General features: G+C 36.3%; 1 protein-coding gene across 1 annotated transcript; it reads left to right on the top strand.

Moving 5' to 3' along the window:
* Positions 1-14: 14 nt before the first annotated feature.
* On the top strand, positions 15-19,602 carry LOC754911 (ATP-binding cassette sub-family B member 10, mitochondrial). The gene is made up of 13 exons (XM_030999658.1): positions 15-119; positions 3,874-4,350; positions 7,665-7,880; positions 8,365-8,567; positions 9,364-9,498; positions 10,563-10,709; positions 11,690-11,825; positions 12,561-12,656; positions 13,111-13,320; positions 13,788-13,867; positions 14,298-14,478; positions 16,442-16,520; positions 17,245-19,602. Exons 2-13 carry the CDS (start codon positions 3,924-3,926, stop codon positions 17,471-17,473), a joined length of 2,139 nt encoding a protein of 712 aa, XP_030855518.1. The 5' UTR covers positions 15-119; positions 3,874-3,923; the 3' UTR covers positions 17,474-19,602.
* Positions 19,603-21,491: the final 1,889 nt, after the last annotated feature.

Raw genomic sequence — 21,491 nt, 5'->3', positions numbered from 1 at the left:
GCGCCCTCTGTGTTCGGTTTAAAATGAGGAGGCGTCGGCGAATTTTCGGATCAAAGCGAGACCGGACAAACCAATAAATTCCGAGTTGAGACTGGAAAATAAGACATCTCAGGTGCCAGGTGAGAAGATCAATAACTTCAAATCACATTGAAGTTTTAAAATTTTCAATTTTGAGCTAATTTAGCGCTATGAAACAAGTGTTAGTAAAGTGTTAATATTGATGTTTAGTCCCACATACTGATATTTGCAGTGGTTAAATTTAAAGTTTAGGATTTATTTTAGGCCTTCTAATTCTTGTTAGTTCTTCTTCTTCTGCATGATTAAGTCTGCCTCCTTCAATGGACTGAGGATTCTTGCAAACTATGTGCGTGTGTGTGTGTGTGTGTGTGTGTTAACCGCAATTTACATCCATTCGAGTTGGCTCAGTCGGTAATCGTAAACTAGTACTAGTAGTAGAGGCAAGCGTCTGCCTGTCGAACCAAAGATCCAGGGTTCAACTCCCACCCAGGCGGATGACTGAAGCCTGCGTTGTGTGTTAGTGTGCCCCTTCCCTTGTTCATAGACGCAGGTTATGTTCAGTGGAAAATACTCCGTCCCTCGGATAGGACATTAAACGGAGGCCCTGTGTAGAGAAGAGTCGCTCCCTTTGCACGTTAAGAACCCACTGCACTATTCGTACGTAGTGGTCCACCTGCACACACCCCCAGTATAGTACGATAATACTCTGTAAAGAGGTCTGTACTCAAAAAGGAAGAAGAAGAAGATTCAAGTAGGATCATCTAAATATACAAGGATAAGTCTTAGTCTATGTAGAGTCTATGGGGACAAAATGCGTCCTAAAAAAGATGAGGATCGTCTACATTTTTGTTCTTCGGTGCTCTGCGGGTTTTGGGTTTCCGATCCACGTGCTGATGAACTGAAAAAAAGGATTCCGTGTAATAAAATACTCCCAGTTCACCATCTACCTTTATGGGTTAATTGTCCGTCTTCCCGAGGATTTATCGCTCACAATGTGAAAGTCTCTGTACAAAGTCAATGTAAAATGCATCAAGAAAATCATAGCGTAATCCACACATAGGTAGGCAAATTCATGCAAAAAAATATATTAAAAAAATTGACTTGAAAACACATCAGACAATTAGTCTGAACCGAGTCAGGAGCAAATTTGAAGAAATTATATTTTTAAATGTTGTAAAACCAAAGATATAAGAAGAAAACTGACCAAGTATCTGTACTAAAAATCGTACATGTAAAATTGGTCGTATACATTCGACAGCTGAAAATGACGCGCACGGTTGCATTACGTGCGTTCTCGAATCCAAAATCATACTTCACACACACACTCTCGCCATACCGCGAATGGTCCTTCGTGGGGAGCTAGCCGGCTGAGAGTTTGCAGCGATACCAACGCAGCTTCGGAGCTCCGCAGAGCGCCATTTTAGCGGGACTCAGAAGGGTTCGCGTGGGAAGGCAGCGGCCTAGCTTTTTGCCCAAACAACGCTAGATCGGCTGCTGGCAAAATGAAAATAACTAAGATCGAGAACATCGTCGGTTTCTTAACTTTTCAGTGAGATAATTCTGAATTCTAATTGAAATCAATTGAATCGACAAAGAAACCTCGGTAGAACTCTTGTAACTATACAAAAGCTTGTTTATTTCTTCATTTGACATTTTGTTTTCGACCATTTTTTCGTGCGCGAGTCAATGCAAACTATGTATTACCAAACTTTCAACACGCAAGGAATGGGGAACACTCGCGGACCTCGTATCAAATTCGTTGCAAAAAAAAAATTCAAGTGTGATTTTGAAGCAGTGTAGAATATTGGCGCTGCAATGCGCAGAAATATACTTGAAAGAAACTTAATAAATCATACCTGAATTTTCAGAAAATCGTATTTGTATTAGTGTACCTAGATGTGACTTGTTTATAACTCAGATTTTATGAAGATTTGTCGGGGAAAAAATGTCAATTTTTTCCGTTTGGTGGTCATTTCTAGGCTAATATTTAAAAAGTTACTTCAGTAATGGGCCCGATGTTTCTCTTATCACACTCGCATGTTATTTCTACATAGATTAAACATAGGATGGTTAAGGGTAAGACCCGATAACATTATAAAAAAGATATATCCTTCCAACCTCCCATATCCAAGTTTTGGGCTGACCCACCGCAGCAAGGCCATTCAGATTGTTGTACGCGAGCGAAGCGCCCTCTAGTGCCCCATGAATGTGCCTAACATAGGTGCATTACTATCCTGGCTGTGTATTAAAAGCTGTGCTATTGATTCTCAACATTTCAAACACCACTGTACAAAACTCAACTGATTTCACTAAAAATCGGTACTTTAGTGACGATTGATGACACCTAAATAACACACAGTAAAATACAATTTTTTCAACTTTCCGATGTTAGAAAGAATAATTAAAAAATTTAAATTGTGAGTCCACCTTCAAACTTTCAGACATGCTGTAGCATCACCAGGAAGACAAAGGCAATGATGATGTATTGTACATATGTATGGAAGCATGCAATTCTATTATGAATGTGTGCTAAGCTGGGGGAAATTAGATATTAGTTTACTCTGACATGTCTGACAAAGCAACGTGTATGTTGCTATTGTATTACGTATTGTAACGGGTGGTCGACTTCGGCAAAGATGCATACCACTTTCTCAAGTTAGCTCATTGATGACTGACAGATGATGTCACAAGGGGAATGAGATCTGGAGGTTTTTGGGGTGGAGCTTAGCAAGTTTGAAAAACAAATATTTAAAAAAATATTTACAAATCTATGAAACAAATCCAGAAGTTTATATATGAGATGTATGCAGGACTGCACATGGGCCCTTTAACACGTAGTGCAGTGCTAGAGGTCAATACGCATTACCATTGACTCTCTATGCTTTGCTGGAGTGGAGTAATCCAGCTTTTGCATAGTCAATGTGCGGAACGGAAATCGGAATCGTCAGTGAAAATGTGGAGGATCCTTATTTTTGTGGACATATCTGTCCGCGTTTACGTAGACGATCCTCGTTTGTATGGACGATCTTATTCTCGGACCAACGCCCCTACTGCATGACTATAATACAATTTATTTACAAGCGGCATGTATAGGATGGAGGAAGACTAGCCGCTGTCACTGCCTTCAACAAATATTTCAGTACAACTTGCCACTTTGTACCTTAAATATGACGAAAATGAGAATTCTTCAAACTTAAGTAAGACCTCAACTTAAGTAAAATACTTTTTACCTTGTAAGGATGCTGAAAAAATAGCAAAAAAATAGAAGGTTTGACTGAAATATCATGATTTGGTATCAGATCTATAGTATACACTTTCTCAAAGGTTTCGCAGCATACCGCTGCACAATACAAGTGTATGCCAACAGTGGGGTGCGCGCGAACATGCATGAATTTAAAAAAAAAAAAAAAAATGGCCGCCGAATTCTCGAGTATCCGCCTGTAAGCCTGGTTGTGTAATTCGAGTACCTCATTACATGCTTATGCACAGCCTTAGTATCCGTGCTCGCACAAAGAAACTTTTTACACGTAAACCAATGGGGATCTCTCCAAAATTTATTTATGCGGCCCCGTTGACCGGGGCATGCGGGCATCTTTTAAAAGACTGTTGACCGGTAGGCGGGAATGGCTAAATTCATGGCTCCAATTTCCACCAATCAGATGGCTAGATTTCTAAAGAGAGGTATATAATTGTGATTAGTATAATGAAAGCCACAATGTTACAGTAGCTAAATATTTATTGAATAATGATAGATCTGCTTAGGTAGCTCTATTCCACAGCATTAGGGATATGCCAGATTTGTAATGTTTTGCAAGAGTGTATCATTGCCTAAATTTTCTTTCTGAATTTATACAGAAGGAAGAGAAGAGAGCTCATTCATCAGCAAAGGCAAAGCTCACCCAAGAATGTATCTGCTCAGTACTTCCACATTGGTGCATCGTGTACCTGTTTATGGAAAATGCATCATCTCGAACAGTTTGAACAGGACAAAACAAATTGCCGACTGTTGCCATTTTGTGTCCAGGACATTCACAAGAAGAGCAGCAGTGACTCCCCATTCGTCTTTCACATCAGCAAGGATCTATGGTAGTTTTGGGATTTTTCCCAGGACTAACCAGTATTGCAGGTCGATACTGAGATCGTTAAGATGCAGCACCCTTGCCAGTACTACCAGGAGAAGTTTTCACTCTTCGTTATTCAGGAGAAATGGATTCAAGAAATCCGCGGAAGACTTGCCCAGGAACGATGCCATCCCTAGCGTGAAAGTTCCAAAGAAATCAGAGATCTGGAGGTTGCTGCGCTTAGCAGAACCTGAGAAATATCGACTTGCAGGTAGGTTATCCCAATGTACATGTATGTACAAAATACATGTCTATACGTAGAAGATCAGAATGTTTTTGATGAATATTAAAGTCAAAGAATGATTACACCCTTCCAATTATGTCCCATTGACCCATTCGGCAATGACTTCTAATTCTATCCATTTATTTCATTAAAAATAAAAATGTCTTGATTTGACATTTGAATAAGGGTTCTTTCTAATATTACCAACATTATTCTATTCATTATTCAAGAGATTTTCATTTTGTATGAAATAAAGGATAAATGTCATACAGGACATACATGTATTGCACTGAATACGGTAGTTAGAGAATGTGTGGTTGTGTGGTGAGCTGGAACATTGATTTGAAATGACCGATTACTGCATTAATTTATTTATGCGTTATGATCAAATGCAATGGAGAATATTATTGGGGTAGATGTGAATAATCTAATTGCAAATTCAAGAGGTAAAGTACATTAGGAAATGAGTTAATCTCATACTATTGTGAGGCAAGAAAGATACATGTGATTGCAATCATTTCATTTGATTGATTTGATCTAAATCGCTCATTCAAATAATGATTAGATTTATTTTAAAAAGTTGTATCTAATCTTAATTTATATTTGATTGGGCTTGAATGTTTGGCTGTCCAAAGGTTTTATTGGTGGACTGGATTTGTCTATCTTTTGTTCAAAGAAAAGAACTTCTTGTAGTAGGGTGATCTTTATAAGTGTTAAGTTTTGCATTGTGGTGTACATGTATATAACATTCATTAGGATTGTGGTTACACTCGGTGAAATAGCATACCTAATGAATATTACTTGTAGTAGCTTTTAAGTAAGTTTCCCCCAATTTAAAAAAAAAAATTAAAAAATTGTATTTTCATAATCTTGTGTGGTGACCACAATCCTAGGGACAGTATGGTTTGAAAAGCATTCCACATGGGCTTAGAATTGAAGACATGATTCTGAAACCAGAGTCTTATTACAAGCACTAAAATCACAAGGGCGATCTCTACTTTTAAAAAAACTGCCTTTGTGCTTTCTCCAGTGAGTTCATTCTAATTTTGAAATACTTATTTCTTTGTATATATACATGTATATATGATTATGGTTACATACATGTACATGTATATGCTATGAGTATTTGATGCATGCACAAAAAGTAGTAACAGTTAATCATATCTGTTTTTGGAAAGTCAGGCATGACATATCATCATGTGATTGTAGAGAACTGCTCTCATTATCTTTGATTTGTTTACTTTTCCCAAAGTGTGGTAAGAATCAAGAGTTTACCTCTCTTCTTGACTTACTATAAATAAATCATTATACTACTAAAGTTGCTGAGTCATGTCTGGAAAATAGATAAGGGCAGCCATTTATCAATATTTGATTTCCTTGATTAGTTTGCCTTTAATACCCCTAAGTGCTTCAAAGAGTGTTTCTGTTTCCCTGTATAAATATGACGTAGCTCCTTGTACTTTTTGATTTCTTGAAATTTGTTTGAAAAAAGTGATGCAACATCATGGTCCTATTTCATTTTTAGATAATCATATAGAGTGTTTCTGTTTCCATGTAGAATTATGATGTAGCTCCTTGTACTTTTTGATTTGTTGAACTTTGTTTGAAAAGTGATGCAACATCATGATTCTATTTCATTTGGAGATAATCATAAAGAAAGAGTGTTTATGTTTCCCTGTAGAAATATGCCTAGCTCCTTGTACTTTGTGTGATTTGTTTAACTTTGTTTGAAAAGTGATGCAACATCATGATCCTATTTCATTTGAAGATAATCATATAGCACATGGAGATGCTATCAAGAGATGAATCAAGAGATGAAGATGATACTTTGCAGCAAATGATTACAGATTACTTTTTGGAGAAATTTTGCAATTGATTTTGGTATGACTGTCTTGCTCAGACTTGCTGCTAGGAATAATTTATGTTACCCTGATGTGGATATGAGTAAGAGTAACATTCTTGATGACTAGTGTCCTACAGACAATATCTTTATAAATAAAATAGAAGGTCAACAAAATCATTTATATTCAAGTAAGATATTTTCCCAAGGATTGTCCCACGTATGGCAGCATCAGCTAATTTCCAAACTTGTATTTAGGCTAGTGGAATTATGCAAATTAACAGGTGGATGTAATACATCTGATCCAGAGAATCAGAGGGCAAGTCTGACCCATTTGCAAGTTGAATTCAATTAAATAGAGAAAAATTAAATATACCAAATGGTAAAGGTCCATGAAATTCTGGTGAAAAATAAGACAGTTATGGAATTCTAAAGTTTCTCATAACTTTATGAAACAGTGATACATTGTATGTCATCCCCCCACTATTTCTCATTTTTTTTTTTTTTAAATAACTCGCTAATTTGCTTAATAAATTAATAACTGATACACATATATTTTGGACTTGATCTGTCAGAAAATGAAGTTGTATTTGAAAAACCAATGTAGTGTTTTATATTACATCATTTATAACATAAAATTTGTTCCATATACTTAAACATACACTCTTGAACTCTACAAACGATACAAAGTTCAATTTGTATTGTAATGTAATCAAATTTAGTGTATAAGTGCCTAAGTGTATAAGTGTTGTTTGTATGGTAAACCATAATGTTTATCCAACCAGCAACAGCTAATGGTTGCAATTCTCATTCTTACTGTTTAAATTCAATTCATAACAGGTGAATGAAATAATTTGTAACGACTAACAAGGTACTCAACAACGACTTTTGTATAAATTTGATTACATTACAAAAATGTTAAATTGTCAAAAAGTTTTTTTAATTCAAATTTATCTTTGTTGACCATGTGCGTGTTTGCAGCCAATGAGGGCAATATTGTGATGATCAGATCATGTTTTAGAAGGACAACATACATGTACATGTACCAGTTCTGAAACTAGTCTGTAGAACAGTCTATTCTTGAGTTGAAATTGTATGCATGCTCCTGAGCTAAAATATGTAGTACCGGTATATGACTTGAAAGCTTTTTTTTGTTTGCCTGACATAGCATCAGTTATACAGGTATATTCCATCTATGGGGTTTCTTTTGTACAATACAGTACATACATGTAGCAGGTGCATTAGATTTTGGGGAATGAATGTCAACAAATGATTAAGCCATTATTAAACTGGACATTCTTTACAATAACCTCTCTCTCTCCCTCTGCCATCTCTACAATGATAGGGTTTTAGTTCACTGATTACAATATACTTTCCCTTTGTTTTCTTTTTGCTGGACCTTCTCCATAATTGCATGAATCATTAATATTCCATGTCACGTCTTGTCACATCTTGAATGCAGTTGCCATTGGACTCCTACTCATATCCAGTACTGTCACCATAGCAGTGCCTTTCGCTCTCGGAAAAGTAATAGACACGATCTACGACACGTCTACCAAAGAGGGCGGCAGAGATGAAATGATGCAGAGATTGACCAAGTTATGCACGGTATTAGCGGGGGTCTTCCTGGTGGGCGCGGCTGCCAATTTTGGGCGTGTCTACATCATGCAAACATCAGGTTGGTGTCGAGAAATTCCAAGGTGTTAGCTCATTTTGTGTCCCATACTGTGTGTGAAGGGCTAATATTAAAAGGATCATTTTCTTTGATATTTAGTCTGATCTAGGTAGTAGTCTAATCCACACTAGTACAATTACACTGAAGGAATTTCAAGAAAATTGATATAAAGTGATTCTGAATTGGTTATCATACTGCATTAAAGTGGAATCCCATTTTATGTGTGAAGGGGGGGGGGGGAGAGATGGTGATCGGTATTTTAAGGGGACTGAATATTTGGGGGAGTGGGATACTGCTCCTTACCTTCAATTCCTTTTGGAATGTAAAAGCTATTTAAATGACCAGAATGAACATCTATATTTGGTAATAAGCAAACAAACATTAGCACTTAGTAATCACCTGATTGGTTTTATCACTTCATATTCACAATACAAGTTAAAAATCAGAAGGTACCTATAACCTCTGACCTTTGACCCTTCATTCACAGGTCAAAGAATCATCCGACAACTGAGACAAATGCTCTTCAAGTCCGTCGTAGCTCAGGAAATTGGTTTCTTTGACAAGACGTCGACAGGAGAACTCATCAACAGACTGTCCACTGATACATCCAAGATTGGTCAGTCTCTAACGTCCAACATCTCAGATGGTCTAAGGTCAATGGTGCAGGTCATTGGGGGCTTCGGCATGATGGTAATTAAGCTCAATTTACTGTGCTTTGTTAGATTTGTTTTCCCATATTCTTTGCTTTTCATAGACTCTGTCAAGGATTATAATACAAAAAGGATTTTTGTTGTTGTTGTTAGGTTTGTTTTAATGGTGCTTTCCTTCAATTTTGAATATTTAAGCCTATATCATTTATGTACAAATGATTTGATAGTTTTTCCATTTGCATAAACTGTGCTGCCTTGCTGGAACTTAAGATCAATTTCTCAGATTTGGTTTCATTTAGGAGACCTACAATTAAATATTTATATAATGAAATTTCTAAATAGATTATTGGTACTACAAAATCAAATAATAGCAGTATATGAAGATACACTAAATTTTTTTTTCTTGCACTCATTGGAGTAAATTGCAAGAATGAACAGAAAGCCAAAGCTACAGGAAGAATGGGCTGTGATTTATATTATCTGATTGGCTCTGATGAGTGCAATCCAAAAATCTGTTTAATGTCTAGTTTTTTAATTTGCTATTCTTCGATGAAATGTTCATACTCCATTTTTTTTTAAATGGATGTATGCTACAGAATGTACAGTATCATTCATTTGATTGGCTGGGACAAAGTTTCAATGTGTTTTTTGCAGATTATGTTGCAATGTAACTAATTGATTTTATCATTGGACTCTGTTTTGAAAATAATGGTCAAGTTTTGATATAAGTTCATTTTTCAATATGTCTAAAACCTGTTAAGATATTTAACCACATGTAATAATGGAATGGTTTGTGCCTCCTTTCATCAAGTGCATCTTTCATTTTTTTTAAACAGTTCTTCTCATCAGCTCAGCTAGCCACTGTAGTTTTGTCTATAGTACCTCCATTCTCAGTGGTTGCCATTATGTATGGGAGGTACGTACGCTCACTGTCCAGAAAGGTCCAAGACTCGTTAGCAAATGCTACCCAGGTATGTTGAGAATGTAGTTAAGCTCTGCTGAGATCTATATCATATTTTGATAACTAATCAACCAATATTGTTGTTCTTTCCACTGCACCAGACATTTTCGCACTTTAAATCAGTCATACATTTAAATGATATTGATCAATTTAAATTAGACAAAAAGAAGCATGTGTTTTTTAATGACCCAACTCAGTTAAAAATCAATAAATACTCACCATATACATGTAGCAGTGCCATATGTGAAGTTGGAAGTGTGTGACATCAATTCCTTTAGATTATTTCAACTGCATAGTTAACTATCAATAAGTGTAAACTTGATTTATGCTAATTAATGCTATACCTGGTACCAGGCGCGTACGCAGGGGGGGGGGGTTTGGGGGGTTAAACCCCCCCCCTTTGGAAATTTTTTGTGTGTAAACCCCCCTAAAAAAAACCTAAAACCCCCCCCTTTTGGATTTTTTTTTTTTTTTTTTTTTTTTTTTTTTTTAAATATTAAAAAAAAAAAAAAATAATAATAATTATTCCCATGGCCGACCTAAAAAAGGTGACCTTACCCCCCCCCCAACGGAGCAAAATGTCAAATTTCCAAATTTCGAGACCAAAAAAAAGAAAAAAAAGTGTCCTCTTACCCCCCCCCCCCCCCCCCCCCCGCTTATTCAGCGGTCGGCTGAGTCGTTGCGATTTTTTTTGGGACCAAAAAAAAAAAAAAATGTGTCCTCTTACCCCCCCCCCCCCCCCCCCCCCCCGCTTATTCAGCGGCTGGCTGAGTCGTTGCGAAATTTTCGGACCGATTTATAAATGTTAAAACCCCCCCCTTGAAAAAATCCTGCGTACGCGCCTGCCTGGTACATATTTGCAAAATATCAAAATTTCAAATATTTTGATAATGTAAACACCTTTATTCAATTCATGTAGATGTTTATTCTATAATTTTGAATGGCCGTCTTGAGATATAATTTTTAGCATTCAGATTCTTATCTCTATATACACAAATGCACTTTTTTTCTTCTCAATTCAAGTATAAATCTTTGCATTGTGATTTAAAGCTTCACTCTATATCAAATGGTTAGGTAGCAGAGGAGAGAATTAGCAGCATCCGAACTGTGAGGGCGTTCTCCCATGAGAGACGAGAGGAGACTGCATACAGCGACAAAGTAGAAGGTGTATTTCAACTCACTAAGAAAGAGGCTTTTGCCAGTGGATTGTTCTTTGGTGCAGTAAGTATTCCTTTCTTTTCTTTATACACCTGCAGACAGGATATATTATTGTCATATTAAACCCTCTCATGCTGTACAACCTGAAACGAATAATTTAAGCATTGAATAAAGTGTTTGGAGTAAGAGTTTCAGTTTCAGGTAAATTTATTGGTCATGTACTTTTGGGCTATTGGCCTTAAAGGGATCCGGTAACTTTGTCTCAGATTCTGAAATAAAATTTTGGATTTAGCTCATGATGCAATGATAATTATAAACCTTTAGGTCAGTCAGGAACCCCATGACTTTTACAAGCTGATCACCTGTCTGATTATCAAGATATTTATGATTGGAATTACAAATTTTGAAAACCGTTCACCTGACGGTTTTCATAACACTACAGTCTATTGGGGGAAACGAGTATGGTAAAACCGGTCACTCAAAGATTTTTACTTTTTTGAGGCACTTCTTGATCATTTTGAAGCGCAATTTTTTTAGGGCTTCAATATTACACCATATCACAGACACTGATAACACGTAGGGCCGTGTATCTCAGATTTAACATTGTTAAACGATCCCTTTAAAAGCATTTTCAGACTATTTCCATAAAAAACAAATAATGTAGAATGAATCTTCTACACAAATTTGGTAATATGCTAAGAATACTGAGAATTTTATTTGAGTGCCTCATTGTCCAGCATGGACTTTAACAAAATCCATGCTAATTGAAAAATATAAAAAATTGATTCTGATTTTAATCCATTTCAAAAATGTTTGTTCTTATAATCATTGACATATATGTACATTGCAAATGCAATAAACATTAAGAATAAGTCATGATTAAGAATAGAGGAAACAAAATTAAAGCTGTGCTTGATAGTGTGATTATTTACTGTAGCCTGCAATTTCAAACTTCATCATTTCCTTTATAAAAGATCTGTTCTGCATTTGTTATATACATGTAGGTCATAATTAATATTCTTTCATTTCTTTTGCTTTCATAGATGGGTTTATCTGGTAACCTAATCATCATGACGGTTCTCTATAATGGTGGTCTGATGATGACAGAGTCACAGATTACCGTAGGTGATCTCTCGGCATTCCTGCTCTATGCTGCTTATGTGGGCATATCAATAGGAGGTATGTATATATACTTTTCTAACTCTGCGTGGGGGAGGGGGAAGGGGGTAGGACCTATTATTTCCACGGAAGCAGTAAATTAGACATTGCTCAAACTAATCATTTCCGTAATCGAAAATTAAATAGGGCTCATAATTCTGAAAAAATGAAATAGGGTTTATAATTCCACTAATGACATAGAACCTTGCATCTTTTTTTTTTATTTTATTGACAAACCTTTGAAATAAAGAATCCTATTTCATGTTTGGAATCAAAATCTTTTGGGATCAGAATCTTATTTCACTTTCGGAATTCTGAATCTCCAGATAGACAAACCTTTGGAATAACAGAACAAATGTTCAGAATTATGAATCCTATTTAATTTTTGGAATAATGATGATCCTGGGATGGGAAATTTGTGTTTCGGAATTAGGTAACATCAGAATTATAAACCTCAGGAAGGAAAAAAAGTTTGTTCATATTCACCACATTTTTACGGTACATCAGAGTGACTGTATTTCACTTGAAGTGTAAAAATCAAAAAGACAAATACAGTCAAACCTGTCTATAGCGACCACCCAGGGGAAACACAAAAAGTGGCCTTTGTAGACAGGTTCCTTTAGTACATGATTCAATGAGAAACCATTTTCAAGGGAAACAACAAATGTGGCCTTTTTAGACAGGTGGTCACTAAAGCAGGTTTGACTGTATGATAGTGGAACAGTCTTTGATGTGTTCTGTATATCCTCCATACAGGATTGAGTAACTTCTATGCTGAGCTGATGAAAGGGATTGGAGCCAGCACCAGACTATGGGAGCTTGTTGATAGGAAACCTGCAATACCACTCTCAAGTAAGTCAAATTAGACCAATATTCAGTCATCTAATTAATGTGGTCACACCACAACATTTATTGAAAATTTGACTTATATCTAATATGCACAAGGTTATTTCACAATAATACAAATTTAGAGACATGACCCCGTCTTACAAAGAGTTGATATCAATCGCAACTTATTTACAATTTATATCAATCTCAACTATGTACATAAGAGATAGGAGACTGCAAAGTTGCGATTGATTTGGATCAATCACAGCTCGTTGTAAGACGGGGCCATGATCTTCCATTCAGTCTCTTAGGTCTGGGACCAATGAATTCCTGAACAGATGTGTCAAAACTAGTTTTTGATAGAATATTGCTGTCTGCATTTACATATAGATGTGAAAAAAGGCATTATTGATTCCACGTTAACAACAGTTATTCATCCCCTTATAAATGGCTGTTGTATTCCATGACATTTTCACAGGTGGCCTTAGATTGGACACAACTCAACTCAGAGGAGCAATAGACTTTCACAATATACAGTTTTCCTATCCGATGCGTGCTGATGTGCCTATCTTCAAAGATCTGAGTTTGTCTGTTGAGGCGGGTTCAGTGATGGCTGTTGTGGGGGCCAGTGGATCAGGGAAATCTAGCCTTGGTTCTCTCCTACTAAGATATTATGACCCTAGTGCAGGTAAGACAATGGTGTTTGTTTTCTTTTAAAGAAACGTTTATGTAATGGCAAAGCTGCTTCAGTCAGTGTTTAGAAAATACTATGCCTCTATTGTTTAAGCTCGCAGCTTGGGGGTGAATCGTATGAAAAATGTCCACTTTCAATAAACTGAATGTTTACTTTTTCTTTAATTGAAACCATAAAGCATTCTTATGTATAGATTAATTATCAATTTAACCAAGAGTGGACACTTTAGGGGTACAGAGGGGATATCACGGAGCCAAATATGAAAATGGAAACCAAGGGGGTTCATGTTTTAAAGAGTGTCTCTGAAGCAGAAAGGTTGTGGTGTTTAATATACTATGCATGATCCTCTGACCCACAAATGAAGTAATATAAAAGGCAAACTAGAAGATGATTTGTAGTTGGACGTTTACAATGCAGATTGGAGTATGCTCTACATTTTGATTTTTGTGGTTATTTTCCAGGATCTATTACGTTAGATGGAAAGGACACCACCTCATTGAGCCCTGAATGGCTGAGACATCAAATTGGGACTGTTAGTCAGGTATGGTCTTAATTTGTACAAACAAATACATACTAGCCTTTCATGTATATGAGACTACTAGCAGTTTGTAAAGGATGACTTAAGGGTATCAAACCTGTCATCTTTCACACAAATCATGTTTCAATCTTATTTCTTGTAGTATCTATAATAAAATAATTATCAAAGTGTGGAATGTTGTTCCTTTTCTTGTGAAAAAAGTACAGTTATTGAAAGTGCCCAGATTAATATGAGCTTTCAGGTAAGAAAGGCAGCATCCATAAAAATACTATCATGCGTAACAGATAGATAAGTTAATTAATTTGTCACTTGATGTTCCTGGAAGAAATAAACTGGTCTGGTCTTACTTATGTCTGCTAGTATAACTGTTCACCTCAGTAGAGAGAATGTAACATATGTGGTTATAGTTGTTGCTCGTGATTTCATTTTGCAGGAGCCGACGCTCTTCTCATGCAGCATCAAGGAGAACATAGCCTATGGAGCCATCGATCCTGATAATGTTTCTATGACGATGATAGAAGAGGCAGCTAGGACAGCCAACGCTCATTACTTCATCAAGTCTTTCCCAAATGAGTATGACACGGTTGTAGGAGAGAGGGGCCTCATGCTCTCAGGTATGTCAAATTATACATTATTGTATTTGCTTTCCCTTTTCCTCTCTAAATAATTCTTTTTCTCAAGTCTATATTTTTTGTTTTGAATTTGGCAGAGCAGTGATCTCTAATTGCTGGTACAGATTCTGAACAAAGTCAATGCATTAGTGCCCTTGGTAAGAAATTTGCCCTCAATTATCAAGTCCTTTGGTTAGGACTTGGAAGCCATAGAACACATGTTTGCTTTTCTAAATGCACAATTTCTTTTTAGGTATTGTAAAAAAAAAAAAAAAAAAATGTTCTTTTTATTTACTTTCTTTGGGTATTCCTTTGAATGAGACAGTTTCTCATACCTATCATTAGGCCGGGTCACACAGAAAAATCCCTGAAAAAATCCCTTGGAAAATCCTTTCAAGGAAGAATTTTCTTGCTTCGTTAGAGGATTTTTAATGGGATAATTGATGACAGACAGCAATTAAGAGGATAACTAAAATCCAAATAATTAAAATCCGGATTTTTGGCCTCTGTGTGACACCGCCTATGGTCAACTTTGGCCTCAAAACTGTTACCCATGTGTAAATGACAGACTGTAATTGACATGACCTCCAGGACATGGCATTCCTGTATAGTTAGTTACAGAGCCAAACATTTCTGTCTTGTACATTACAGGATGAAATGTACACCTGAGTTATGACACAAGACAAAAGATGAAATTCACTTTCCTGGTGTCAAATTCTTGAGCTCATTCAGAGGTGAAATCGACAATAAATCCCTTTTGCCCCAGCTGTAAATGAGGTTGAAATTTACTAGTTTCTGGTAAACAAGTGGGAATGTCAGTTCAGTGTCATCCCTCCTTTTGAGAAAGTGTGCATTACCGTTTTCACACCAGGTTTTGTGCGGGGCTAAGAGGGTTTTTAGTGCCGCTTCCTGGGTTATCTTTCATGTTCATACCTGGTTTTTCGATAGTGAGTTAGCTTCGCAAGTTCCCGGGCTAAGCTGGCTCTGCTTCCGAGTAGGGCTAGTGCAACAATTGGGGCACTAGCAGCGTTTAATCCACAATTGCCACGCTAACCTGTCAGGTGTGAAAGCATGAACCATTAGCCCGGGATTTCTTTCAACCGATGGTGCATGTATGAATATCCAAAGAATATGAGCTGTCACCCATGACAACAGCGAGGATCGGAGCACCCATTTTTCGTAGTAGCATGCAGGGGTTCGCGACTTTGAAAATCTTTAAATTGTTGCAATTAAACGACGTTTCACCCTCTTCCCTCTACTGTTGTTTAAGGTATTACTCTGTCTCAGACGATGATACTTTCCCCAAAAGAAAAAGGCAAGCAGAAAAACCACTGTATCTTCAAAATCGTAGTAGAAGTGGCGCGCCATTTTGAAGATCAAAGTCGACTGTTCATTTCCGGTTGGGAGTCGTAGAACTGCACTGCGCTTGCGCTTAGGATAGGTCACGTAAATCTGATGAATATTCTCATAGTCCCGGGCTAAGGCCAAGCAGGTGTGAAAGCAGGCAACGTTTTAAAGCCCTGGCTAGCTGTTAACCCAGGTTAATTTATCAGGTGTGAAAACATAAATCCTTAGCCCGGGCTAAGGATAGCCGGGTTATCTGAACCAGGTGTAAAAACAGTACATGTATGATATGAGCAACTTTTAAAGCACATGACAAAGTTTCTAGATTTTCCATCAACATGTTGGTACAAAATTCAAGTGATTAAGCCATGCTCAATCTCTGAAGATAATAATTAGGTGTATTTTTGCAAGATTTTTAAACATACTTAAAACACTAAATTGTACTTGTTTTTGAAAACTGGCACATCAGACTTTAAGTTTAAGAACTAAAAGTCAAACTTTTCACTTATGAATAGATAGAATGTATTGATATAAGATCAGTTGATTTATAGGCTCTTGCACATGATAATATTCTTTCTCTCATTATTTCATGGTTTCATTCATTTTTTTTTCTCATTACCAGGTGGTCAAAGACAGAGAATAGCCTTGGCTCGAGCAGTCTTGAAGAATCCAAAGATTTTACTCCTTGATGAAGCTACAAGGTAGGTTTCCTGGATGCTTACTTCACTTGATATTTTAAATATAAATTTGAGTTCTAATGTGGCAGTAAGTTTGTGAAAGATATGTGCTTGAAGCAATTTTGAAAAGTTGATTATGTAGTATGATAGGAATTGGTGTATACTTGGCATAGTCTTGATAAAAAGCACATGCACTTCACACACAAAAATGGCATTACTATTTGGTCCAAACATTTTAGCTAATTCTTATCATATTTTGAATATGAAGGCATGTGAAGATCAATCCTTTTCGGGGGAAACTTCATTTCATGACTTTCGTCCAAACTAACCTAAAGACACAGAGAAAGTTTAGAAATGATTTATAAAATATAAAGACAGATTCTGCCTAAATCTTGCTAAATTGGACAAAATATGAATTTTATATAAGTTGATTGATTCAAATATGCACAATAAAGCAAGATGACTTTTTGATGTGTAAATCAATGGCAAACGGGTGTGAAAAAAGTAGTATAGGGAAACGAAGGCCCTACGTCACACTTGTTTATTTTTTTGATCTGTGTATTATAAGATACAGAAATGTGAAGTGCAATACGCTCGTGTCATCATAAAGAAGATGAAGAAAATATATTATGGGTTACCGCATTACATGCCTTAAGTTATCCACAACTTGATTCTCAAAAAGCTGATCAAATTACATTATTGACATAATAATCCTAGTTTCTATCCTTTGAATTTTTGTCCTGGTCAGTGCCTTGGATGCTGAGAGTGAGTACTTGGTCCAAGAAGCCCTGGAGAGATTGATGGTAGGAAGGACAGCCATCACCATCGCCCATCGCTTGTCAACCATCAAGAATGCAGACATGATTGCAGTCCTGGACTCTGGTCGGATAGCAGAGACGGGTACCTATGAGGAGCTGATGAGGATACCGGAGGGGATGTTTAAGAAACTGGTGGAGAGGCAGACTGTCATGAATTGATGCAATCCTGGCCAGGTTTGGATAGCAGAGACGGGAAACTATGAGGAGCTGATGAGGATACCGAAGGGGATGTTTAGGAAACTGGTGGAGAGGCAGACTGTCATGAACTGATGCGGCCCTTGATGAGGATTGGAGAGCGTGCAGAGACGGGTACCTATGAGGAGCTGATGAGGATACTGGAAGGTATGTATAGGAAAGTGATGGAGAGGCAACTGAAGTCCTAGACCAGAGATTGATAGCTTAGATGTGCACCTACCTGTGAGGGGTTGATGAGGATCCCAGAGGAAGTATTTAGAATGCTGGTGGAGAGGTAGACAATCATGAACTGATGTGGTGATGGACTAGAGACATATGGCAGAGAGGAGCCCCTAGCTACAAGGATGTAATGAGTACATTGGAGGGAAAACTACTAAAATTATATATTAGGTATATGATCTGAAAGGTAATAATAGCCAAGTGGTGTGTTGCAAGATTATGGCAATAGAACAAAAGTTGGCAACAAACAATGACAGTGATTTGTTTAAATCATGCATTTGAAGATCATTGATTTGAATCAAATCCTTAAAATACTTTTTGTTTAAAATGCTTTTCACCAACTCAGTGACAGCCTTGAAAGAAAATGATTTTAAGCTGATGAAGTAAACTTGGTTTATGAAATAGTGCAGAGGATAGAGGTAAAGAGATATAATAATAACAGTACTTATTTCTCAGACATAATGCTCTGGGATGGTAGGAGATAGTGAGAATTTATCATGTACTTGTTGGAATAGATTTTTGTATTTGTTTTATATGGAATTTAGCAAAGATAGTTTCTCATTATTGTGATAAGCGGAGGATTGACCAGATGTCAATATATATAGAATTATATTCATTTCATTAAACTAAAGCAGTGAATGTAGTCAAATCTGATTCTAAAGGCCACTTGAAGAAACGATCAAATTTGACATTGTAGACAGGTTCTACAGCAAAAATGTCCTTGCAAGGCAGATGAGAATCGCAATAAAATAGATTTATCATGTAGAGGAAAATATCTATATAGCAAAGATAGAGTTTAATATACAGTTAAGACTTGTGTAAACAAGTGTAGGTGATGAAATAGGGTGTTTAGGATAAACAAATAGTCAGATGGAACTAAAGAAGATATATTGGATTTATATCAAATAAAAAAAAATAATGCAGGATGTAGATAAGGATATTAGGCATTGTAGCATAAGAAATGCGATATAGGATATAGAAAGGTGCGTGATTATGTATTGTTTTTCTGAAGGACAACATTTATGTATATTGTCATGCAACTCATTTTCTGAAATTTATTTCATGTATTTTTTGTTAATGTTGTAATTGGCAATCCTGTTAAATGAAAGAATGAGACATTGCTTGTTTAAAACAAAACAGTTACCTCAATATGTAGTGATGGAAAGTTGAATATATTCAAATAGGTTCAAATTAATATGGTCTGATAATGGTCCGATCCTTTTATAAATTGGTCCATGCATTTTTATGATAGATAATGAAGTTAAAAGAATTTGATTTTCCAAATTGGTCCAATCATACCTTGAGTTAGTCCATGCATCATATGGCACCTTCTAGAGGAAAAAGCAATTCATATTGTAAACTTGGTCCAATGATGCTATGGAAGTACGTCATATGAGGCCTACTTATAATTTTGTGGAAGAAATCAGTACAATTAAAGAAAAAGGTACTATTCATGTCATGATTGATTGATAGGATAAAGATTTTGGTTTTGCCCTTGAATGTGACACATGCCACATAGGCAACATGGAAATGAAAATCCTGCCTTTCGAAACAAAAATTCTATTATAATTCTACATGTGTTAGCCCATTTGTTGGAACGTAGGGGTGTCCAAACACTATATTTTGTTGTATATATGTAGGGGAATTCATTTTTTTGATCTTGATAATTTTGAATTATTTATCTACTGTTATACAAGTTCTGATAATAGTTGGGTTAGATTACAATATCAACCTTTTTTTTCTTGAGTTGCAATAATTGGATTGAGCTTTTAACGTGTTAAAAGGTATACAAATTGATCAATATGTGGGATTTGAACTGCAAATTTATTTACAAAGCAATTTGCAATAATTATCTTTTTTTTATGAAATCAAAATGAATGGGGGTTTCACAGAGAATTTTTGCCAAAACTACTGTCTTTCATGTTTTTAGAAAGTTTTTTTAAACTTCAGATGAGATGTACCAGTATAAGGTATTACATGAAGGAAAGTGATGTAATTAGATTCAGGTACATGCATGCATGCCTTCATCTTTCGTACAAATCCTTTGCTGCTTTCAGTCGTTGCCATAACACTACAAACTTTTGAATGTCCTTTGTCAATTTTATATAACTTTTGCTATTAAGTGCTTATCTCCCTGTTTAAAGTAAACTTGGCTAGATATGACTCATCTGAAGAAGAGAAAACATTATAGGGACTATTTCCAAATCTTTTCAATCACATTTTGAAGGAGGTTGTCCGATTAATCTGTCACTTTTGCAAAACAATACCGGTATAGAATTTGTGCGATCTGACATTTCATAATGAGTTTTATCTGGCAAGCTCTTATTTGTGGGTATTTGATGTCCATGATAGACTGATAACAGGTTGCTTGAGTCTGAAGGCTGAAAGCATACATGCATACATGGACAGGTATCTCTTTAATAACCTCTCTTCAGTCTTAAGAGTGTACTTAGATTTCAATGAAAAATCCTGGCTACAGACACACTTTCACATAAAGGCTCACCTTATAAAGCTTGTCATGTAGGACCTATTTTTTCCTTTAAATAAAAAATGTAGGGTCTATAAGACTGCTGAAAGCCACAGAATAGCCACCACATACGCCATGTTCTGTTATTTAACAAACTTGTAATGGCATACATCGCTGAAAACAGCCATGTAGCGCCACATAGTACCCATGTTATTAGACAGGACTAATTTTACATGGTGAAATTTTGATCATTTTAACACGCCATACGTACGCCACTTAACAGCAACGTACGTGATGTAAATGTCACAGAATAGCCACATCCCACCCTGCATCACAAAAATAGCCAAAGATGGCACTTATGGCTAGTGACGTGAAAGTGTGACTGTACCATAAGGCCTTGTATAATTTCCTGCATTAGGTATGATGTTGAAATGAGTGTTTAATAGGGAAACTGCAATATTCTGAGTTGTTCAATATTGCTCCATTAATTTTATTGATTTGCATGAACTGTATTGTTACCTGTTTAAGATTGATTGTATTAGTTTTGTAATAGTATGTTGTCTGGAGTACGGTACAGACAAACCCCATCTCTTTCAAGTACCCTTTGTTGTCAAACCTCCTGGACATCATTTGCATATTGAATATTCATGTCTCATCCAACCAGCAGTTGAGCACCTCCATGTAGAATATTCCATGTATGACAATGTGACTTGATGTCCACATAGGAGACCTGTGTTCATTTTCCAGAAAGTTTTGAGCTTTAAGTCAGATTGTGCAGTGGAAGCTTAACAATATCTGCAATCTAAACCAATTCTGTCAAATCACTAAGACATTTGAAGATTTATGAAAATTTAAGTTTTAAGGGTTTTACCAACAATGTCTAATGACCTGATGTCAGCATAGTAGACTGGTGTTCTGAGTCCAGCACCCATCAAAAGCCAGTCTAAATGCAAGATTTCACGATGGGAACTTGACCAGCAGAATCAGTAATCGTACCATTATGAGTCAAACTAAACATCAATCAGTTATGATGTTCTTATGTCAATATGGTGTGAAGCAACATCTTGAAAAATTGATCAAGACATTTTCAACGATACATGATTTTTATGTTACTCTTCCCAAGAGTTTGTAACCCATCCTGACTGTTTGCCCTCTTGAATCTCTCCTTGTTTCTCCTCGTGAGTGACTTGTGTTTTCTGTTATATCCTGCTACGGGTATATGACTCTTCCTTTTTCATGTACATGTATGTTTTGGATTTGTACATGTACTTTCCGTACAAAGAATATTTTGGTAAC

This window comes from Strongylocentrotus purpuratus, unplaced genomic scaffold (assembly GCF_000002235.5).
Source record: "Strongylocentrotus purpuratus isolate Spur 01 unplaced genomic scaffold, Spur_5.0 spur5_scaffold_5, whole genome shotgun sequence".
NCBI classification, from domain to species: domain Eukaryota; kingdom Metazoa; phylum Echinodermata; class Echinoidea; order Camarodonta; family Strongylocentrotidae; genus Strongylocentrotus; species Strongylocentrotus purpuratus.
Note: the sequence above shows the minus strand (reverse complement) of the source record. Positions and strands in the feature narration are given on the sequence as shown.

What these genes read in the sequence shown, in the direction of transcription:
- LOC754911 (XM_030999658.1), top strand. Translation starts at nt 3,924, where the DNA reads ATGTATCTGCTCAGTACTTCCACATTGGTGCATCGTGTACCTGTTTAT. An exon ending in ACCTGCAATACCACTCTCAA is followed by an intron (nt 12,657 to 13,110) that starts GTAAGTCAAATT and finishes ACATTTTCACAG; the next exon opens with GTGGCCTTAGATTGGACACA. An exon ending in GAGGGGCCTCATGCTCTCAG is followed by an intron (nt 14,479 to 16,441) that starts GTATGTCAAATT and finishes TCTCATTACCAG; the next exon opens with GTGGTCAAAGACAGAGAATA.